The 18,734-nt window shown below is 35.5% G+C and overlaps 2 protein-coding genes across 3 annotated transcripts; one reads left to right on the top strand and one right to left on the bottom strand.

Moving 5' to 3' along the window:
* The first annotated feature begins 11,370 nt into the window (after positions 1-11,370).
* LOC18103955 (chalcone synthase) lies at positions 11,371-12,925 on the top strand. Its single transcript, XM_006377012.3, has 2 exons — positions 11,371-11,620; positions 11,788-12,925. The coding sequence occupies exons 1-2, from the start codon at positions 11,443-11,445 to the stop codon at positions 12,795-12,797; spliced, it is 1,188 nt and encodes a 395-aa protein (XP_006377074.1). The 5' UTR covers positions 11,371-11,442; the 3' UTR covers positions 12,798-12,925.
* Positions 12,926-15,728: 2,803 nt separating this feature from the next.
* Positions 15,729-18,295, bottom strand: LOC7482102 (protein phosphatase inhibitor 2). Of its 2 annotated transcripts, none has more exons than XM_002318788.4 (5): positions 18,166-18,295; positions 17,850-17,888; positions 17,320-17,441; positions 16,600-16,779; positions 15,729-16,050 (listed from the first exon to the last, which is right to left on the bottom strand). In XM_002318788.4, the coding sequence occupies exons 2-5, from the start codon at positions 17,852-17,854 to the stop codon at positions 15,851-15,853; spliced, it is 507 nt and encodes a 168-aa protein (XP_002318824.2). In that variant the 5' UTR covers positions 17,855-17,888; positions 18,166-18,295; the 3' UTR covers positions 15,729-15,850. The 2 variants fall into 2 exon arrangements, with proteins under 2 accessions (XP_002318824.2, XP_024437712.1); XM_024581944.2 differs by having other exon boundaries at positions 18,133-18,244.
* Between the last annotated feature and the right edge of the window lie 439 nt (positions 18,296-18,734).

Genomic DNA, 18,734 nt, shown 5'->3' with positions numbered 1-18,734 from the left:
AAGAGGTGAAACGTCAAATTTCATGCGAGTTTGTATAAAGCATGTGTCTGAAGGCTTGATTTCATATTTTCAGCATCTCCGAGATTTGACGAAGAGTAATCATTGCGACCTGAAATATTTAACCTTGGCAATCACAATATAGAAGTATCAAGACTCACCATATATATTCAGCAGATTCACCCAAGAATGTATGAAGGAGCTTCTTGCAGACATAAAATTCCACTGCATTAATCCTTCAAAATCGGAGTCCTTTCAACACAAGCAAGAATTGCAGAAAGGATTGAATCATCATCCCTCTTCTTTCAGATTTCTGTGAATTGGTATCCATGGACACAGAGAAGAAAGGCAGGCAGGCAAAGCAAGTGTGTTTAGGTGCAACAAGTAACAAATATAGCAACATGCACAAATGGAAATCTCATTGGTCATGGATTATGAGTGAGCGTCTTGAAGCTAGCTAAAACAAGCAAATTCAAATAAAGTAATTTTTTTCCAACTAAATGTTATACACTGAAAATTCATATAAAGTAGGACCAGTAGTCCCTTTCTCTGATCTTCTGTAATCCATAAATTAACCCCCATAGTGTTGCCCAAAGCGCCTTCATAAAATTGGATGCATAGATTGTCTGAAAATAGTTCTTGTATATTGTTTTCGATCAAATCTCAAATAGTTCTTGTAAACGAGTCATCATCAATATTCTGAGATAATTAAGCTAAGACTACAAGACATAAACAGTGTTCGTGCAGAAACACATTGCTGGCATGTAAACTTTGTACCAAGATAACAATTAAAGCTTCATTCAAATACATTTGCACTTAATTTGGTCTTAAAGCCAAAATCTGGAAGAGCCTCGAAAGCGACAAGCACCAAAGCCTAAACTTACTGAAATCCGATAAGGTAAATCCCACATTCCCAATTAACTTCTCGGCTACTCCAGTACTACCAAATATTTGCATGCATTCCATATCTATAATTTACTTTCTTGCTATAAAGAACTTGAGCGAATTAATGGATTACTATCCATAGGCCGTGAAGAACCCCAAGAAATAAATCATTCTACCAAAGCATCCACAATATATATATATATATATAGCTCCTGAACCATTTCTCACAAGGCATATACTTGTCTTTTTATGTATTCTTTGCTTGATTAATACTTCCCTACCACTTGAAGAAACGTTTAACAAATTAAGGTGAATTATATTTGTATATATTTTGCTAGGCTTGTTAGCTCTAGCTCATTATTGCAAAACAAGGACCCTTGAGTACCCTTGAGCTGCAACTTTATTTTTGTTCTTTTGATATAACAAAGTATTGATAGATTCAAAGGAAGGAGGCATGCCTACCTCCACAGTAGTTAATAACAAAAAGATATATATGGACAAGCAAAAAAGGGCAAAGACCGAGCAAGTAAAAAAAGCATCAGCAATTCTATTTGCCCACGATCAGCCACATGATTTGCTTCCCTCAAGACATGCACATAATTAACCTCCACAAATGCAACGCATGGAAGTGATGTGATGGAAAAACCAGCTAGCTAGCAAAGAAGATATATAAATGTATCTCATTTGGATTCTTATGAAATGGTAGATGACAGTTGGACGTACAAATAACTGCTACTTCTATTCACTGCTCGAGTACTACTATGTGCTCCCCCAAAATCTTGTCATGCAATATATATATATTTTTTTGATGAATCTTGTCATACAATTTATTTATCTACGCGGCAGTATTTAATGCTTTTTGCGCGATCAACTGCGTACGTTTTGTTTTTTTGCGTGGCCAACTCTACCATGAAGACGAGGTTGGAATAAGTTATCGAAGATTGGTGTAACTTTTCTTGTCTCCTGTCTCCATCCCCTTTCATATATCCCATCCCCCTTCATCTTTTACCATAAGAGTAGATTAAACAAACTCAAAAGAAGAGAAAAATGCATATAATTAATTAATAAACAAACAAATAGTACTGATCCCCACCCACAAAATATCTTTGCATTCTAAATGAGTACTCAATCTACAAACTAAAAGAAAAAAAAAAACAATATTCGAGTTGTCAAGGACATTATTGACATCCCCATGATCATATGCAATAGGCAGAATTATTGTGCATAACACATATGGACTTATATGTATATATATCCTTTTGAATTAATGAAATGTTAACTTGTGTGGATGTATATATTACATTTGTTGTATTTGTGTGCCTCGCTTGTCTTGTAACATAGAAGTGGAAAAACCTCCTGGTAAAGAGAGAAAGCTAAGTTTGTCAGGGAGCTGGGTTGCTGTATATATAAGGGTAGGGAAATTTTGTCGAGAAAAATCCGACCATTTGACATATATATATGAAGCAACCTTTGTGCTAATTCATCGTCAGATGGTCCTAATAATCTATTATTAGCTAGAGAGTAGCTACACTAACATGATAATATATGTCTCACAAATCATGCATTATAATGCTACACCAACATTACAACAGACAATACAAGAAAATAAAAGAGGCCACTACAAGAAGAACCTTTTTTTACATCAGTTGGCAGAGGCCATGGGCGGGGCAATTGCTACGATATTAATAGGGAGGTTATTTTCATCTTGATCACTACTACTACTTCCGTTTTCGAGCTGAGGGACCACCTGTGGGGACACATAAATAACTCATCAGTGATGATCATAAAAACACCAACCTTAAGTGGGGTCAGGGTAAAACCTTTCCTATCCATCTGATCCTGATATCAAACAGTCAAAGACTCTCTACCTCACAAGCCTCTTGCGACAAGCAGAAATGTAAAAAAGAAGCCATAACTTTCTTCATATGTTAGTAATTGTACGTGGGGTCCAAATTAATTTTATTTGGGGCTTAATTGGTAAACAATTAAGTTTGGGGTCCCAATTTGGGCTTAATTGAGAAGATAGAAATTTTAAAAGACCAAATTTAATTTTGACCAAGTTAATTGATTGAAATTAGAGGCAAAATTACAAGAAAATTGAAGTTTTGGGGTGAAATTAAAAAATTTTATAGCCAAGGACCAATCTGCAAAAGGTGTCGGACTATAAGGGCTTAATTGACACAACCCGGGGGTTAAATTGAAGAAATTGAAAGTTTAATGGTGAATTTAGGGCTTAAATTGCATAAATCTGAGATTAAGAACCAAAGTGCAAAAGGCGTGTACATTCGGGGTTCCAATTAGGGGTACCATCGAACAACAGTGAAAGATTAAGGACTAAATTAAAGTTGGACAAATATCCCTAATTTAACCTTAAACGACGCCGTTTTGCATTAAAAAAAAAAAAAGAAATACCAGACGACACGTCGTCTAGTTACTATTCATTATCTTCTTCATTTTTTACCTGAAATTACAGCTCAATGAGACTACTTTACATGTGCATTTAATGCCTCATATATATGTCCATTAATGTTGACAACACCTGAACCAAAATAATCACCTGACATTTCTCTACAACCCCATGTGATCTATTCAGTCGGATTAACACCACAGAAGTCCCGGCGCTGGCCTCAAGTGGCCACCTCAGGCAGCCTTGAACTGTCAGATTTGACAGTTCATGTTGCCTAATTTGAACCCACGGTTTGGATTCTTCCCAACCAAATCAAAGGGTTGAAAGTTTTTCCCTATGTAGACAATATTACCCTCTCTCATCTCCTATAAATAGGGGTGGATTTCATGGCCTAAGTATGAAGAAAATCGGGTGCAAAATCGGCTGAAAATCTGCTTCCCCTCCCCAGTTTTTCTGCAACAAGTTCTCTCTCTTCTTTCTCTCTCCGCCGTGACCTTCGGCCACCACCACACTAACCACCGGCTTGAACACCATCGTCTCCACCAACCCAGACCCTCACTAGTGGCAGAACAGCCACAGTGAACTCCTCCCTCTGCAGATTTTCTTCGTTTTCTTTTCCTTCCTCTGCCATCGACCGCCAACTCTTCCACCGTTCCTTGCAGCGACGCCGCCAGAACCATCAGCCCAGCCTCCTGGTCATGGCTCTGACCACTGCCTCCGGTAGTCTTCTCCTCCGCTCGTCTCCATTTTCTGCAACCATTTTGGTTCCATACAGAACGTGAACTACTGTTCCTGTTCTGGAAATAATTCACTTATATGGTGGGTCGGACTTGATTTGACCCAGCCCACCCCTAAAAAGAAAAAAACTTTTGTTGGGCTGAGATTGGCCCAACCCAATCATTTATTGACCGAGTCCGACCTGGTTAATTGGGCCGGCCCAGCCCACATATTTATTATAATATTATATATTTATATTTATATTTATATATTAAAAAACAAAAAAATCCAAAAAATTTCAAAAATAATTTCAATTTTTTTTTATTTTCTCAAATATTTTTTCTATCAATTTTGCATAATATCGGGTTGTATATTTACTAGGGGTGTTCAAAAAAACCGATTAACCGAGAAAACCGGAGAAAAATTAACCGAAAAAATCGAACCGAGATGAAAAACCGATTAAACCAATTTTTAAAACCATAAATTTTAACAGGTCCGGTTCGGTTTCGGTTTTAGTTATAAAACCGACAAACCGGACCGGACCAACCAAAAAATCATAAAAAACCCGCTGGCAGCCAAGGAGTATAAATAGTTAATTAACCTAACCCTACCTAACATAACCCCCCCTCTCCCCTGCCTTCACAAACTCCCCTTCCCTCACAAAAAACCGCCGTCTGTGGCAAAGACTGCATTGCAACCAACTTTCCACCTCAAAAATCATTCTTCTTTTCCCTTTCAAGTTTTCAACTACAGGCAGTGGTTGCATTCAGGGCTCTTGCATTTAGGTGGCAAGCTATTGAGATGGCTTTTAAACCCTTCCTCGACAAGGCTCTTTCCGTCATGAACAAGTCTGATCCTGCTCGAGATCCCGATGGTGATGATGATTTTGCTGATCACAAAGAGAATGGTGCTTGATGATGATAGCTATGATTTTTGAATACTAGTTGTTTGGTTAAATTTATATATAAAAAAGGGCTGGGGGTAGAAATCGGAGATCAGCACTCAATGGTGTTAGTTATAGTCTTGTGGGGGTTTAGATGCCAGGGATTTGAATGGGTTTTTGGTTCTACCATGTTGAAGTTCTTAACCTCCTCCTGAAATCAATCGACGACAAGATTTAGGGGTTTGCTTTTCTCTTTTTTTTTTCTCTACAGTTTGTTAATTTACAAGCTGATTTAGGAGAAGTCTCCTTCATTGATGGGATGATTAGATTTTCCGGTTTTTTTGCTATAAAACCGAATTTAACCGAACCGAACCGGTTCGGTTTGAACCTGAATTCGGTTCGGTTCGGTTTGTATTTTCAAAAATTTAAGGTACTCGGTTCGGTTGGTTTTTATGGTTCAAACCGAACCGTGAACAGGCCTAATATTTACACTGTAAAATATAAATCCGGTATTAAAATGCCTAGTTTTCTCCGAAATATTTCAAAAAAATTCAAAACATTTTCAAAAAAATCTCAAAAACTTTTAAATTAATTTCCCTTTTCAAAAAGAAAAAAATTATTTTGTTTTCATGCATGCGGCCAAATCCTAAAAAAATTTCAAGCATATTTTCATAAAAATTTGCATCTTTTCATGTTTTAAAAAAACAAAAAAATAGATATCGTAACTAGTTTATGATCATCCATTAGGGTTTGACCAAAATATCAAAAACCCTTTTCAATTTTTTTAGGGTCCAGATGTAGACTTTAATATTTGTGGGGGTGTAAAACTACACAATAAAGTACACTCTCAGGTATTAAAGATACAACGTGTAAAAAATGCGTTGCTAAAATTCAGATTTTAGAACGGTTATGATTTAATCTGATAAGGTAGAGACTCTCTCATGAAGAGAGATCTGCCTTGAACTTTAGAAAAGATCAACAAATAGAAACTCGACCTAGAAAAACAGTCAAACAACAATGGAACTTACCTTAGGTAGGGTGCATTGAGGGTGATGCGTCTTTCTTTTGCACAACCGGTCTCTTACTCAGATTATCGCAGACCATAGTTTTCTAGTGACCATAATACTAGGTGACGACTCCTGAATATTAATCATAATTTTATGATTAAATCCAAAACCATTTCCAACACAACACTCGATGATGTCGCGGCACGATCCCGCAACAACAGCCACTACTTGCTGCTCTTGACAGCCCATTCTCTCCGATATTTCTTCATATCCTTGGCTCTGCACTCTAGCTTTCTCATTTTTCTCTTTAAATAATGCTTTTATTTATGAACTTTAATAACAGCTTCTCTTACATTTTTGTCAACAATTTTATTAATGGTTGTTGCAGCTTGATTTTGACAATCTCATGCTGCCACCAACAACTTACCATTTAGACTTTTTCTTTAACAGTGACAACCATTAGGGCTGAGCATTTCCGGTTCGGTCCGGTTTTGAACCAAAATAAACAACCAAACCGATTTTATTTTTTTTAATTTTTTGAACCGAACCGAACCGAAAACCAGTTCAAACCGATTAATTTCGGTTCGGTTCGGTTCGGTTTTTTTAACATAAAAACCGGAAAAACCTATATTCAAACCGACCGGGTTTTTTTTAACAATCTTCTCTATAGCTTCTCCAGCTTCCCTCTTGTTCTTCCCTACAAAGTACAAACCCTACAATTTCAGAAGTCCAATTACTCAACAAACAACAAATCTCAAACATGTAATAACTGCAAGCAGATAAAATACAGCAAAGAACCATTCCATTATTCTAAATCCATCTTCAGTAACCATAAAATCGTCTCCACGCATTAAAAAATGGTTATGAAAGAAACTAAACGACCTTAGCAGGAATTACATCAGGAGTTGCGTCAACCTTAAAAAAGAAAAAAAAAAAAAGGGACCCAAAACCGCGATGAGAGGAAACGAACATTGAAGCCGTGAAGATGAAGATTTGAAGCATACACTAAACCAGTCCCTGGGTCGTTAGATTTGAAGATGAAGATTGAAGCCTTGTTGAAGTTTTGTTAGATGACTAGAAGTCTAGATCTAGCCATGAAGTTTTGTAAAGTGATGGAGAATTAATTTTTTATCAGGTCGAGAGTGAGAGAGATTTAGATTTGAGAAGATTTGGGAGATTTGAGAGAGAGGTTTAGATTTGAGGGCTGGGGGGGCGGCTGGATGCAAGGGAATGCTAGGGTTGAAAGTTTAGATTTGAGAAGATTTGAGAAGAGAGGTTTAGATGTGAGAAGATTTGAGAGATTTGAGAGAGAGGTTTAGATTTGAGGGCTGGGGGGGGGGGGGGGGGCGGCTGGATGCAAGGGAATGCTAGGGTTAAAACTTAAAAGTTTAGAAATGGCTTTTATAGTTTTTTTTTTTACTGAACCGGTTCGGTTCGGTTCGGTTTTTTCGGTTTCAGGCTTATCAAACCGAAACCGAACCGAACCGGCCGGTTTTTTAAAAATTCTAATCGGTTTAATCGGTTTTTTTTTTCGGTTCGATTTTTTCGGTTATTTTTTTTCCGGTTTTCTCGGTTTAATCGGTTTTTCGGTTTTTTTCTCATCCCTAACAACCATCCTTATCTAGAGGGTCGGCTGCGCATGCTGCTTTATCCTTATCCTGCCACATTAATGGCAAGTACCGGTATAGACGAAGGACAAGGCCGTTGTTTTCAAGCATAGTACGGACAAATGATGCCTCCATTATTGATTTAAAGAAGTGTAAATGTTTCTCATGTGTCCAGTACTGTTTAGTCGTGCTGTTGTTTTTGGGCACGTTGGGGTCCATGCCACCGGATCACCGGCCGGAAAACAGATTTGTGGGTGGGACTTTTTCTTGCTCTGGTAGCAATTTCCAAGTGATTTTTTGGGGTTTCGTCTATGGTTTCATGACCAGGCATGTAGAACACGTTCACAAAGGGTGGCTTCTTGTTCTTTACGTCTGTCTTTTGTGTCTATGCTTGTTGACACACGAGAGTATTCAATGTTTGTACTCGCTTTCCTCAATGGACATGTATATTTTAAACTTTTTTCTTCTCCATTTAAAAAATTTAGAACAAATGGAGTGTTTTTTTTTTAATTTTAAATCATAGAATAAAAGATTTAAAGCCCAATTAATTTAACGAAGACCTTATTAATTATGTGGTTAGATGTTTAAAGCTTTGGGCCACATGCTATATCTACTTGTGGATAAATAATTAACAATGTAATGAAGAATATTCATTGGATATAAAAAAATTGTTTGGTTTTGATATAGAAATTAATGCTAAAATATTATACGATTATTACATAAAAAATAAGATCGATGTATATTTCAAAGTATTTATATTTAATGACACATTTTAAAGATTTTGTTATCTTTTTAAACTATTTTTTATCATTTGTTTTTTAATTGGAAAAATAATAGTTAAATAAAAAGGTAATATCTTAAAAATATTGAATCTCACCATCTTGTTTCTAAATTGTCAAGGATAGCTTAGAAATTTGTGAACAGAATATAATGATATTCTTTTGAATTTAAAACTTAAACATGCATTAAAAATTTGTATTTTACTTAATTGAAGAAGCTATAATCATGTTTTATTTTCAATTCACAAAGCTAGAGAATAAGAAATAAAACTAAATCACAAAAAGAATTATATATATATAATCCGAAATACACAGTGTAAGCAATGGATAGTTGAAGTTTTACTCACACACCAACCAAAAAGAAAAGAATGGCAGTTTTATGAGATTCTGACTTTTATCCTGTCGAGGGTTTGATATTTTTTGTTTGTGTTTTTATGTAATTTACGCCTGTCACCTTCTTCATCTTCCTATGTTCATAAATGTTATTTAGTGCTAGCCTTTTACCCAATAAAAACCAAATAAAGAAAATTAAAAAAAGTTGGTCTTAATTTAATAGCGATTAATTGGAGAAATTATAACACTATCTAAATAGTGTGGGGGGGAATCACTATTCCCCCACACCTAAATCACTGTAGATTACAACAGTAATCTACAGTGATTCTTTCTTCTTCTTTTTTTTTTGCTAACTTTTCCTCTTTTTTTTTGTTTTCAAAATTATTATTTTTTCAAATTTCCTATTTTTTCTTTTTTTTCTCATTTATTTTTTTTTCAAAATTATTTTTGTTGATTTTACTTTTTAAATATTGACCTGGTTAAAAATTTTGCTTTGTAATTTTTTTCTTTAAAATACTGTGAATTGCTGCGATATTTTTTCACATAGTTTTTCTATTTTATTTTTTTATTTTTTAAAATTATATTTGTCGATTTTTTTTAATATTGAGCTGATTGAGAGTTTAGTTTTGTAATTTTTTTTCTTTAAAACATTGTTGATTGCTACAGTGTTTCTCCGCATGGTTTTTTTTTTATGATTTTCTCTGAAATTATCTTTTTTTATTTTATTTTTTAATATTGAGCTGGTTAAAAATTACAGTTACAATATGTGAGGAAAGCACTGTAACTTTCCTCGAAAATTACTGTTGATTGCTACAATGTTTTTTCTCACATGGTTTTTTTTCTGTTTTTGTTATGTTTTTCCCTAAAATTATCTTTGTCAATTTTATTTTTTAAATATTAAGCTGGTTAAGAATTGCAATTACAAGTAAATACAAGTTTTTCCTCACAAAACACTATGGATTGATACAGTTTTTCCTCACATGGTTTTTTTCCAGTTTCTTTTGTGTTTTCTTTTTTTGTGATATTTTTTTCTAAAATTATCTTCATTGATTTTTTTTTTAATATTGAGTTGGTTAGAATTTAACTTTGTAATAAAGCTTAATCATGTGGGGAAAGTATTGTAGCTTTGCTCATAAAACATTGTGGATTGCTACAGTGTCTCTCTGCATGATTTTTTTTTTTTGTTATAATTTTTTTCAAATTATCTTTTTCAATTTTTTTTTTAATATTGAGTTGTTTGTGAATTACAATTACAAGTCATTACAAATAAGGCTAAATCATGTGGGGAAGCACTGTAGCTTTCATCACAAAACACTGTAAATTGCTACAGTGTTTCCAACATGATTTTTTTTTCCTTTTTTTTGGTGTTTGTTTTTTTTTCTAAAATTGTCTCTATCGATTTTTTTTTAAATATTGAGCTGATTAAGAATTTAGATTTGTAATTTTTTTTAAAACACTGTGAATTGTTGCAGTGTTTTCCCATGTGATTTTTTTATGATTTTTTCCAAAATTATCTTTCTCGATTTTTTTTTTAATATTGAGTTGGTTAAGAATTATAATTACAATAAAGCTAAATCATACGAGGAAAGCGTTGTAATTTTTCTCTCAAAACACTGTGGATTGCTACAATATTTCTCTAAATGGTTTTTTATTTTATTTTATTGGGAAAAACGCTATAGTTTTCCTCACAAAACATTGTCAATTGCTGCAACATTTTTTCTCATGGGTTTTTTTCCTTCCAAAATTATCTTTGTTGGTTTTTTTTTAATATTAAGTTGGTCGAGAATTTAGCTTTGTAATTTTTTTTTTCTTTTTATTAACTAAAAAGCTAAATCATGTGGCAAAAACACTGTATCTTTCCTCTCAAAACACTGTAGATTGCTACAAATCATTTTGTTCAGTCTCTAAGTTTTTGATCACCAACACAACTTTTTTTTTTCGTCATGAAATATTTGCTCCATCATACCTTTAATTTCTATTACTTATCTAGCGCTGGTTCACAATTATAACATTATCAAGTGCATTTGTTTTATAAACCTGCGGCAGCGCGCGGGCATGTCATCTCGTTAACATCTATATTACATGGAATAATACAAAGAGACCGAGACTTTCAACTACCACAAGTAAAGTTGGTGACTAATTTCGAGGGGTATAGTTCAACTGGTTCACAATTATAACACTATCAAGTGCATTTGTTTTATAAGCCTGCGGCAGCGCGCGAGCATGTCATCTCGTTAACATCTACATTACATGGAATAATACAAAGAGACCGAGACTTTCAACTACCAGAAGTAAAGTTGGTGACTAATTTCGAGGGGTATAGTTCAACTGGTCATGTTTTTTATTTTCTTTTTAGAAGTTATCAGTTCGAGTCCCACAAATCTTAGGGTTATTGGAGGCTTACATGGTCGTTAACTTTAGGGCCCTATAAAATTAGTCGAGATATGCACAAATTAGTATGGACATCCATATTAATAATAAAAAAGAAGAAGAAGTTGGTGGCTCATATTTTTAGTGCCTTCCAAATTCTAAAGGAAAATATATTCTCATTGGGCTTTTAACCTTGGGTTAAGGTATTTTAGAGTGTCGTTAACCCCAAATAAAATTAATTGAGTTAGTCGTGTGAATCCAATCAATTCAGGTAATAGTCTGTGCCTATTTTACTTGATAGAGATTTTTAAAAAAAAATTAGATTTTTTTAAGTACATTAAATTTGGATTTACCGGAAATCACTTATAAAACAGACTTCTATAGGTCCAAGGATGGCAAAAATTTAGAATCTTGAGTTCAACTAAATATTTTTCTCAGAGACGTTGAGATCCAGGCAATGGCACTGGTAGACGAGATTCGGAAAGCGCAGCGCGCTCGAGGTCCAGCAATGGTCCTAGCAATTGGCACTGCAGTGCCTGTAAATTGTTTCTACCAGGCTGACTATCCTGATTACTTCTTTCGAGTCACCAAAACTGAGAACTTAACTGAGCTAAAAGCCAAGTTCGAGCGTATATGTATGCGCGCCTCCCCCCCCCCCCCCCCCCCCCCCACACACACACACACACACACACACATATATATATATATATATATATATATATATTTGCGAGCATTTTTTTGCATTTGACATTAATCAAGATCATCTGTGTTGTGTTTTGTTTTTGTGTAATTTTTCTAACAGGTCAAAAATCAATGATCAACAAACGCTACATGCACCTCACGGAAGAAATGATCAAAGAAAACCCTGAAATTGGTAACTTTATGACTCCTTCTCTCAATGTACGTCAGGATATAGTACTTGCAGAGGTGCCCAAGCTTGGAAAGGAAGCAGCTCTGAAAGCTATCCAAGAATGGGGGCACCCCATGTCAAAGATCACACACCTGGTATTCTGCACAACTTCAGGTGTACACATGCCTGGTGCAGACTATCAACTAGCCAACCTGCTCGGTCTCTCATCATCGATCAAAAGGCTGATGCTGTATCAACAAGGCTGCTATGGGGGTGGGACTGCCCTCCGAGTTGCTAAGGATCTTGCCGAAAACAATGCCGGTGCTCGAGTTCTTGTCGTGTGCTCTGAAATTACAGCAATTACTTTTCACGCTCCAAATGAAGATCAGTTAGGTTGCCTCGTTGGGCAAGCTCTTTTCGGTGATGGAGCAGGAGCAGCAATCATCGGCTCAGATCCTGACACGCTGGTTGAAAAGCCGATATTTCAACTTGTTTCGGCAGCACAGATTATGATTCCTGACTCGGAACATGCAATCGAAGGGCATGTACGCGAAATGGGGCTACTGATCCATTTATCAGAGGATGTGCCTAAACTGATATCCGACAACGTTGAAGCGGCTCTACGTGAAGTTGTTACCCCAATTGGTGGTGTTTTAAGTGATTGGAACTCATTATTTTGGGCTGTGCATGCGGGTGGGCGGGCAATCCTTGACGGAGTAGAAGCAAAACTTAAGTTGAAAAAAGAGAAACTTGGTGTTACCAGGCACATCCTGAGGGAGTATGGTAATGTAGCGAGTGCTTGTGTATTATTTGTACTTGACGAGATGAGGGAGAGATCTGTCAGGGAAGGCAAGGCCACTACAGGAGAAGGATTGGAGTGGGGAGTCGTGATCGGGTTGGGACCTGGTCTAACCATGGAGACGCTTGTATTGCACAGTGTCCCTGTTGCCATCACAAAGTAAGCCAAGATCTTGACTGGCTTATTGCCTTCCTTCCACTGCAAGGGCAATCCAAGCTAATAAGATCCCCCTTTACTAGCATGGTTGTAATGTTTTACAGTATTAAATAAAATAAAAGGGATTTTAGCTCTTTTGCTTGTGTTCCAAAAATGAACTAGCAGTCAGAAAACAAAGAAATAAGGAAAGCAAGCATCCACTTCTTTTCTCAACATTCATTGTGCTGTAATTTCCCATCCAAAAAAGAGAAGTCGATTAATTCTTTTTCATTCAAGATTGGTATGGCGAGATCGAATTGGCCTCAGGGCTCTGTCCTAATTAAAGCCCTCCTAACTTGCAAACAACCATCTCAAACAACATAAACAAGGTCCCCTGGTAAACACTTTCCATGGGCATTAAATGCCTCAATTTCACCTCTCCACCATCACCACCCTCTCCCTTATCATCAGCCATGGTTTGTGCTGGCACATAACAAACTAGGAGTGTTCAAAAAAACCGATAAACCGAGTAAACCAATAAAACCGACAAAAAATTAACCGAAAAATAAAACCGATTAAACCGATTAGATTATGTAGAAAAAAACCCCGGTTCGGTTTGGTTTTCGGTTTTGTAGTGCAGAAACCGGGTTAACCGGACCGGACCCTAGGCTAGGCTAGTATAAATAGAAAAAGTTGCGCTTCATCCCTCTCTTCTCTCCAGTTTACTCTCCGCCAGATACTTTCTAAACCCTAGCCGCCACCCATGTTTTACAATTTTCGTCTCAGCACAGCCTCCCATCTTCATCTCTCAACTCTCAACCTTTCTCACATCTCTCAACTGTTCTCGCAGCCTCCCATCTTCATCTTCATCTCTCAACCTTTCTCACAGCCCCCCCTCCCCACCCAACATCTTCATCTCTCATCTCTCTCAACCTTTCTTTAAGGCTTTAAGCACAACCCCCCTCCTCCCCCAAAGTAGATCTGGTGACGAACCATCCGTATCTCTCATCTCTCCATCTTTTTGTTCTTTTCTTTAAGCATAGCCGATTAAGCTCATGGATTAACAACCAAACAGCAGCTCTGGAGCCCCCCTCTCTTCAATCTTTATCTCTTAATTTTTTTTGTGCCTTTTTACTTTTTTCTGATTTCTGTAGATCTATTAAGTATTCATTTCCTATATTTATTTACAAGGTTGTTGATTTGTCATAGTATGCTCATGTTGCGATTACTGTAATGGATGTTGTGAGAATTATTTATTTACAATTTCTCTTCGGTTTTATCTATTTTTGGTGGGGTATTCTTCAGTGGCTGACAATTTATGCACGATGTAATGCTTAACTGGAAGGCAGTTGGGATGGATCCTATACCCAGGTTTGAAAAAAATGTCCATCTACGAGCAAGACTCCCTGTTAAGTGCTTCTAATGATATTTTTGAAACCTACAATTGTGTTGCTAATCTGTAATAGTTTTGTAATTCTCAAGTTGGCAAGGTATTTTTTCATCATATATGGGCTTTTTCATTACATCAAGTTATGGCAACAATCTTTGAATTCAAAGATGTAAAAGCTCAATTTAATGTAAGCTTTAAAAAAATCCAAAAAAAATGGGATTAGGTTTCCCGGTTTTTTGCAAAAAAAACCGGATTTAACCGAACCGGACCGGTTTGGTTTGAACCGGTTTTCGGTCCGGTTTGGTTAATATTTTACAAAATTACTATAATTCAATTTGGTTGGTTTTTTGAGTCTAAACCGAACCGAACCGAACCGTGAATACCCCTGTAACAAACCACACTAGCATGCTTCAAACAGGATCCTGTCTCAGGCTGAGCAGTCAACAGCTACACTGTAGCACCATTAGGTCTTGCGAGTGAACATAAAGCATTAACAGTGGAGAGCCCTCCAGGTCCAGCAGAGGCTACGACAAGGTCATTTGAAGTGATTGGTGGGGTAGAGAGGCCAAGGTGTGAGCCAGCCGCATGCATAGAGCCTTGAGCACTAGTCCCTCCCTACTCAAGTAAAATCATCACCAGCAGCAGTAAGAGAGATTCATTTATTCATAAAAGATGACATCTTTATTTCCTTTGGAGGCACTGGATCTATTTAAATGTTCCAAGCAAAATCATACAACATTGTCAAAAATCGCAAAGAAGTTCAATCACTTTAAAACACATGACACATGATTTAAATAAAAAATTACATATAATTTAAATAACTTAAAAATACAAAAAAACCAACAAAAATGGTTAGTAGCGTGTTGTCCTTTTTATCTTAAAAGGAATTTTTTTACTGCATCATCTTCTCTAACCTTATATAAGCCACCATTTTCCCTGCAGATTTGAATTAATATTGGTCAATAAGGACACCAACTTCTCTTTTAGTTTCCTATGCTTTCAATAAAAAGTTGTGGTTGATGCCATTCTTTTGTTGTTCTTTCACTAAATGCATTGCGGCGGCAAGTTATAGCTCCTCCAAGATGAATAGGTTGGTGAGGGGTAGAAGTTTTGTGTTAATAGGGTCATTTGGTTTATGCAGAAAAAATGGATTTCTTGTTGTGTTGTTGGTACTTCTGTGGTTCTCGTGTATCAACCATGTTTGGAAGGTCTACAATAATTCAATTCATAGTCTTTGGTTTTCATGTATGTATCAAGGTGAGAATGATTGACAGTACCACATTGAAGTTTGGAAACAAAGATGAAAAAGTTTACAAATTAATTAAACGTGTGGAGTGGATTTTGTACATGGTAAAATTATAAATAATTTAATGAAATAATACAAAAATATTTTTCATGATATAATAATAATTAAATCTATAATATTTTTCATGGATTTTGTCCACGGACATGCCTGATCCAGCTTCCATGTTAACCTTGGCCTCAGCTCCCTGTCTCTTAACCTGATTTTGCTGGTTTTTGATTTTTATACCGACACTATAAACATAAATTGACTCGCAAGTCAACTCGTGATTTGAACAGCATTGCATGAAAACACATAAATCAGGTGCGATACATCTTGTTTTAGAACAAAATACCATAAAAGCACCAAAACAGTCAGTTTCTCAAGCGTCGGTTTGGTTTAAGAGCCTCTAAACCCCATTAGCTGGAGGTGAAGAATTTTGATGCGAAGTTGCAGCACCTTCAATTTCTATATCCCTCACACCATCACCATTTTCTTCTTCATCCTCCAAAAAAGAACCCTTCCGCCTTAGTTCCTTCACTTTCCGGAACTCATCATAATGTGCTCGTCTGTGCTCCCTAAAATTTGAACTCCTATCCGTTTCAGAATCTGACAACAGAGGAACATAGAAAGTTCATAAAAGTCATGCTAGGTAATGATATGGTAAATGCAAAACAAATAAAAACTACCATAAAAATGAGGGAAAGAAGGAAAAAAACACAGGTTGCCTGCTCCAAATTTGCATGATGTTTATATATAATGGTGAAGGCGAAATCCTAACCAAAGAGAACTCATATAAATTCATCAGCTTCAAATGAGATGATTGACGGAGTCTTAAATCTTGTGTCTGTTAAACAAACTTCTGAGGAAAATTGGATGAAGAAGCAAACAGATCCCTTCTCAACTTGCAACTGCACAAGAGAAAGGTCCAGCATTTTGAGCAGTCACTTCATGCAAAAGTGCAGAAGAACAGGACTTCTCCAAATTCTCTCTCAGAATCCCATTTTGATGGGATTGAAACAGGAAGATGGCATGCCAGTGCAATAGTAAATGCAATAATACAATGTTGATTCGAAGATTTTATGGTTGTCTATACAATCCAAGAATTTAAGTTTAAAGTAAAAATCTTCTACTTAGAGCAAAGATGTAATGGAGAACCTTCTTCATCTTGTTCCATAGGATCAACCTCGTCCTCGGAGGAGGTCCAGCCACTAGATCTTCTAGATGGGTTTCTACTTGAGGAAGCCATGATATCCAATGCAGTCCTCAACTCTTCTGCACGCATTGTATCCTCAGCAACCTCATTAAAGCTGCTGCCCCTCCTTGGAGAAAGAGAATCTATGATAAGAAAAAAAAAAGCCGCAAACATTCAGTTAGACACCGTTTGGGAACACGGTGCAAACTGCGTTCCCAAAAAATTCAAAAAAAATTTTAATTAATTTTTTTTGTATGTTTTGGATCATTTTGATGCCCTGGTCTCAAAAATAATTTTTAAAAAATGGAAAAACATCATTTTGATGCATTTCGGCACGAAAAACACTTTGAAAAGCAACCGCAACAACACTCCCAAACAGGTTAGTGTAGGGAAGATGGCATAGTTTTACTGATAAAAATCAAAGAGCAAACAGTGATTACTATCCAAACTTTTAAAGCAGCAAATTTCATGACAAAGCTGTGTAGAATCCAGTAATGTAAAGGAGAACTTGAACCAAAAACTTGGGAAACACCAGACAAAATTCAGCTCATGAAGACTTGACCACAACATATGCGCTCTTAAGAGTTAACACCAGCAAAACACAACTGTACTATTGATGCACATTCAAAGACAAATAAATACAGTTTGATAGGGTATTGCAGAGAAGTGAGAAATCAACATACCATCATCAACATCAATCATGGGGTGATACGGGGTCTTGGGTTCAGTGATTTTCTGCCTCTCAGGCTTATTTGCTTCGATCTCCCCCAGATTATCCTCATCCCATTTTACTCGTCCTCTAGTACTACAAATACAAAACAACATAAACATCACATCAAAACAACTCACAACTACATAAAAATACACGTAAACTAAACCAAAACGATAACATAAAGCATTGAGAATAAATCATACTACAAACCCCATTTCTCCATAAAATTTCTCAACCAATCAAAATACTCCCAAAGAACCCACCAAATGTACACTGTACAAACTCCCATAAACCGTGTTCCATCATCATTACAGAAAAATCCCAAGCCCGAAACCCAAAAACCAAAACCTAATTTTCCTTAAATAACATAAAAACAACACAAATGATTAAAGAAACATCCATAGATGATTAACGAAAACAAAACCCATTTTTTTGTTTTTCCAAGATATTTGAGAATACTAGCATGCAAGAATGCAAGCAAGAGAAAGCTGAAAAAATTACTTCATCTTTTTGGTGGCTATAAAGCAGCTGCGGATTGATCTGATTCAACAAAGACAAAGCAATTTGTTTAATTCTTGATAAAATCAGATTAAACATAAGGTTAAATAGTCGAACAGATCATTAGAATTAAAAAATAAACAAAAAAATTAAAAATTTCTTTCTAGGTTTAGAAAAAAATGACAGATTGTGCATGATTTATGAAAAGTTAATTGTAATGAAGCAATGATCAAGGGAAATTATCAACAGAAGAATTAAAAAAAATTGATTATAATAATTAAATTACAAGGAAATGAGAGAGCCAGTGAGAGATTATTACCAGTTTGTGAAAATGTTCTGCTGATTTTGTTTTGGTAGCAATTTATTTTTTTGCGCTTATCGGCCTTTGCTTTTGTTGACTCTCCTTTTGTTTCCGAGTCTACCCTTTCTGACACTTAACGGTGTGTTTGGGATTTGGATGAGTTGAGGGAAAGTTGGGGTGTTTGTTTTTACGACTGTACTTTTAAAACTTTTTAATTTTAATTATTTTTTTATGTTTTTTTATTATTTTATTATTTTAACGTTAAAAATAAATTTTAAAAAATAAAAAAATATATTATTTTAATATATTTTTAGATTAAAAACACTTTGAAAAATATCATCTACCACATACTAAAATACACTCTTTGTAGATGTATTTGGGTTGAGTTTGGGCTATAATTATATTTAATTAAATTTTTAATATTTTAAAAATTATAAATTCAATCTATTTAATTCTTTTTAGACTTGAATAGGATAAATATGTTGTATTAGACTAATTGTTTTTATAAATATTATATAGATCCACGGGCTAGATTTATTTTATAAATGTTATAACACCCTTAATATTTAGTTTAATTTTTATACCTT

This window comes from Populus trichocarpa, chromosome 12 (assembly GCF_000002775.5).
Source record: "Populus trichocarpa isolate Nisqually-1 chromosome 12, P.trichocarpa_v4.1, whole genome shotgun sequence".
NCBI classification, from domain to species: domain Eukaryota; kingdom Viridiplantae; phylum Streptophyta; class Magnoliopsida; order Malpighiales; family Salicaceae; genus Populus; species Populus trichocarpa.
Note: the sequence above shows the minus strand (reverse complement) of the source record. Positions and strands in the feature narration are given on the sequence as shown.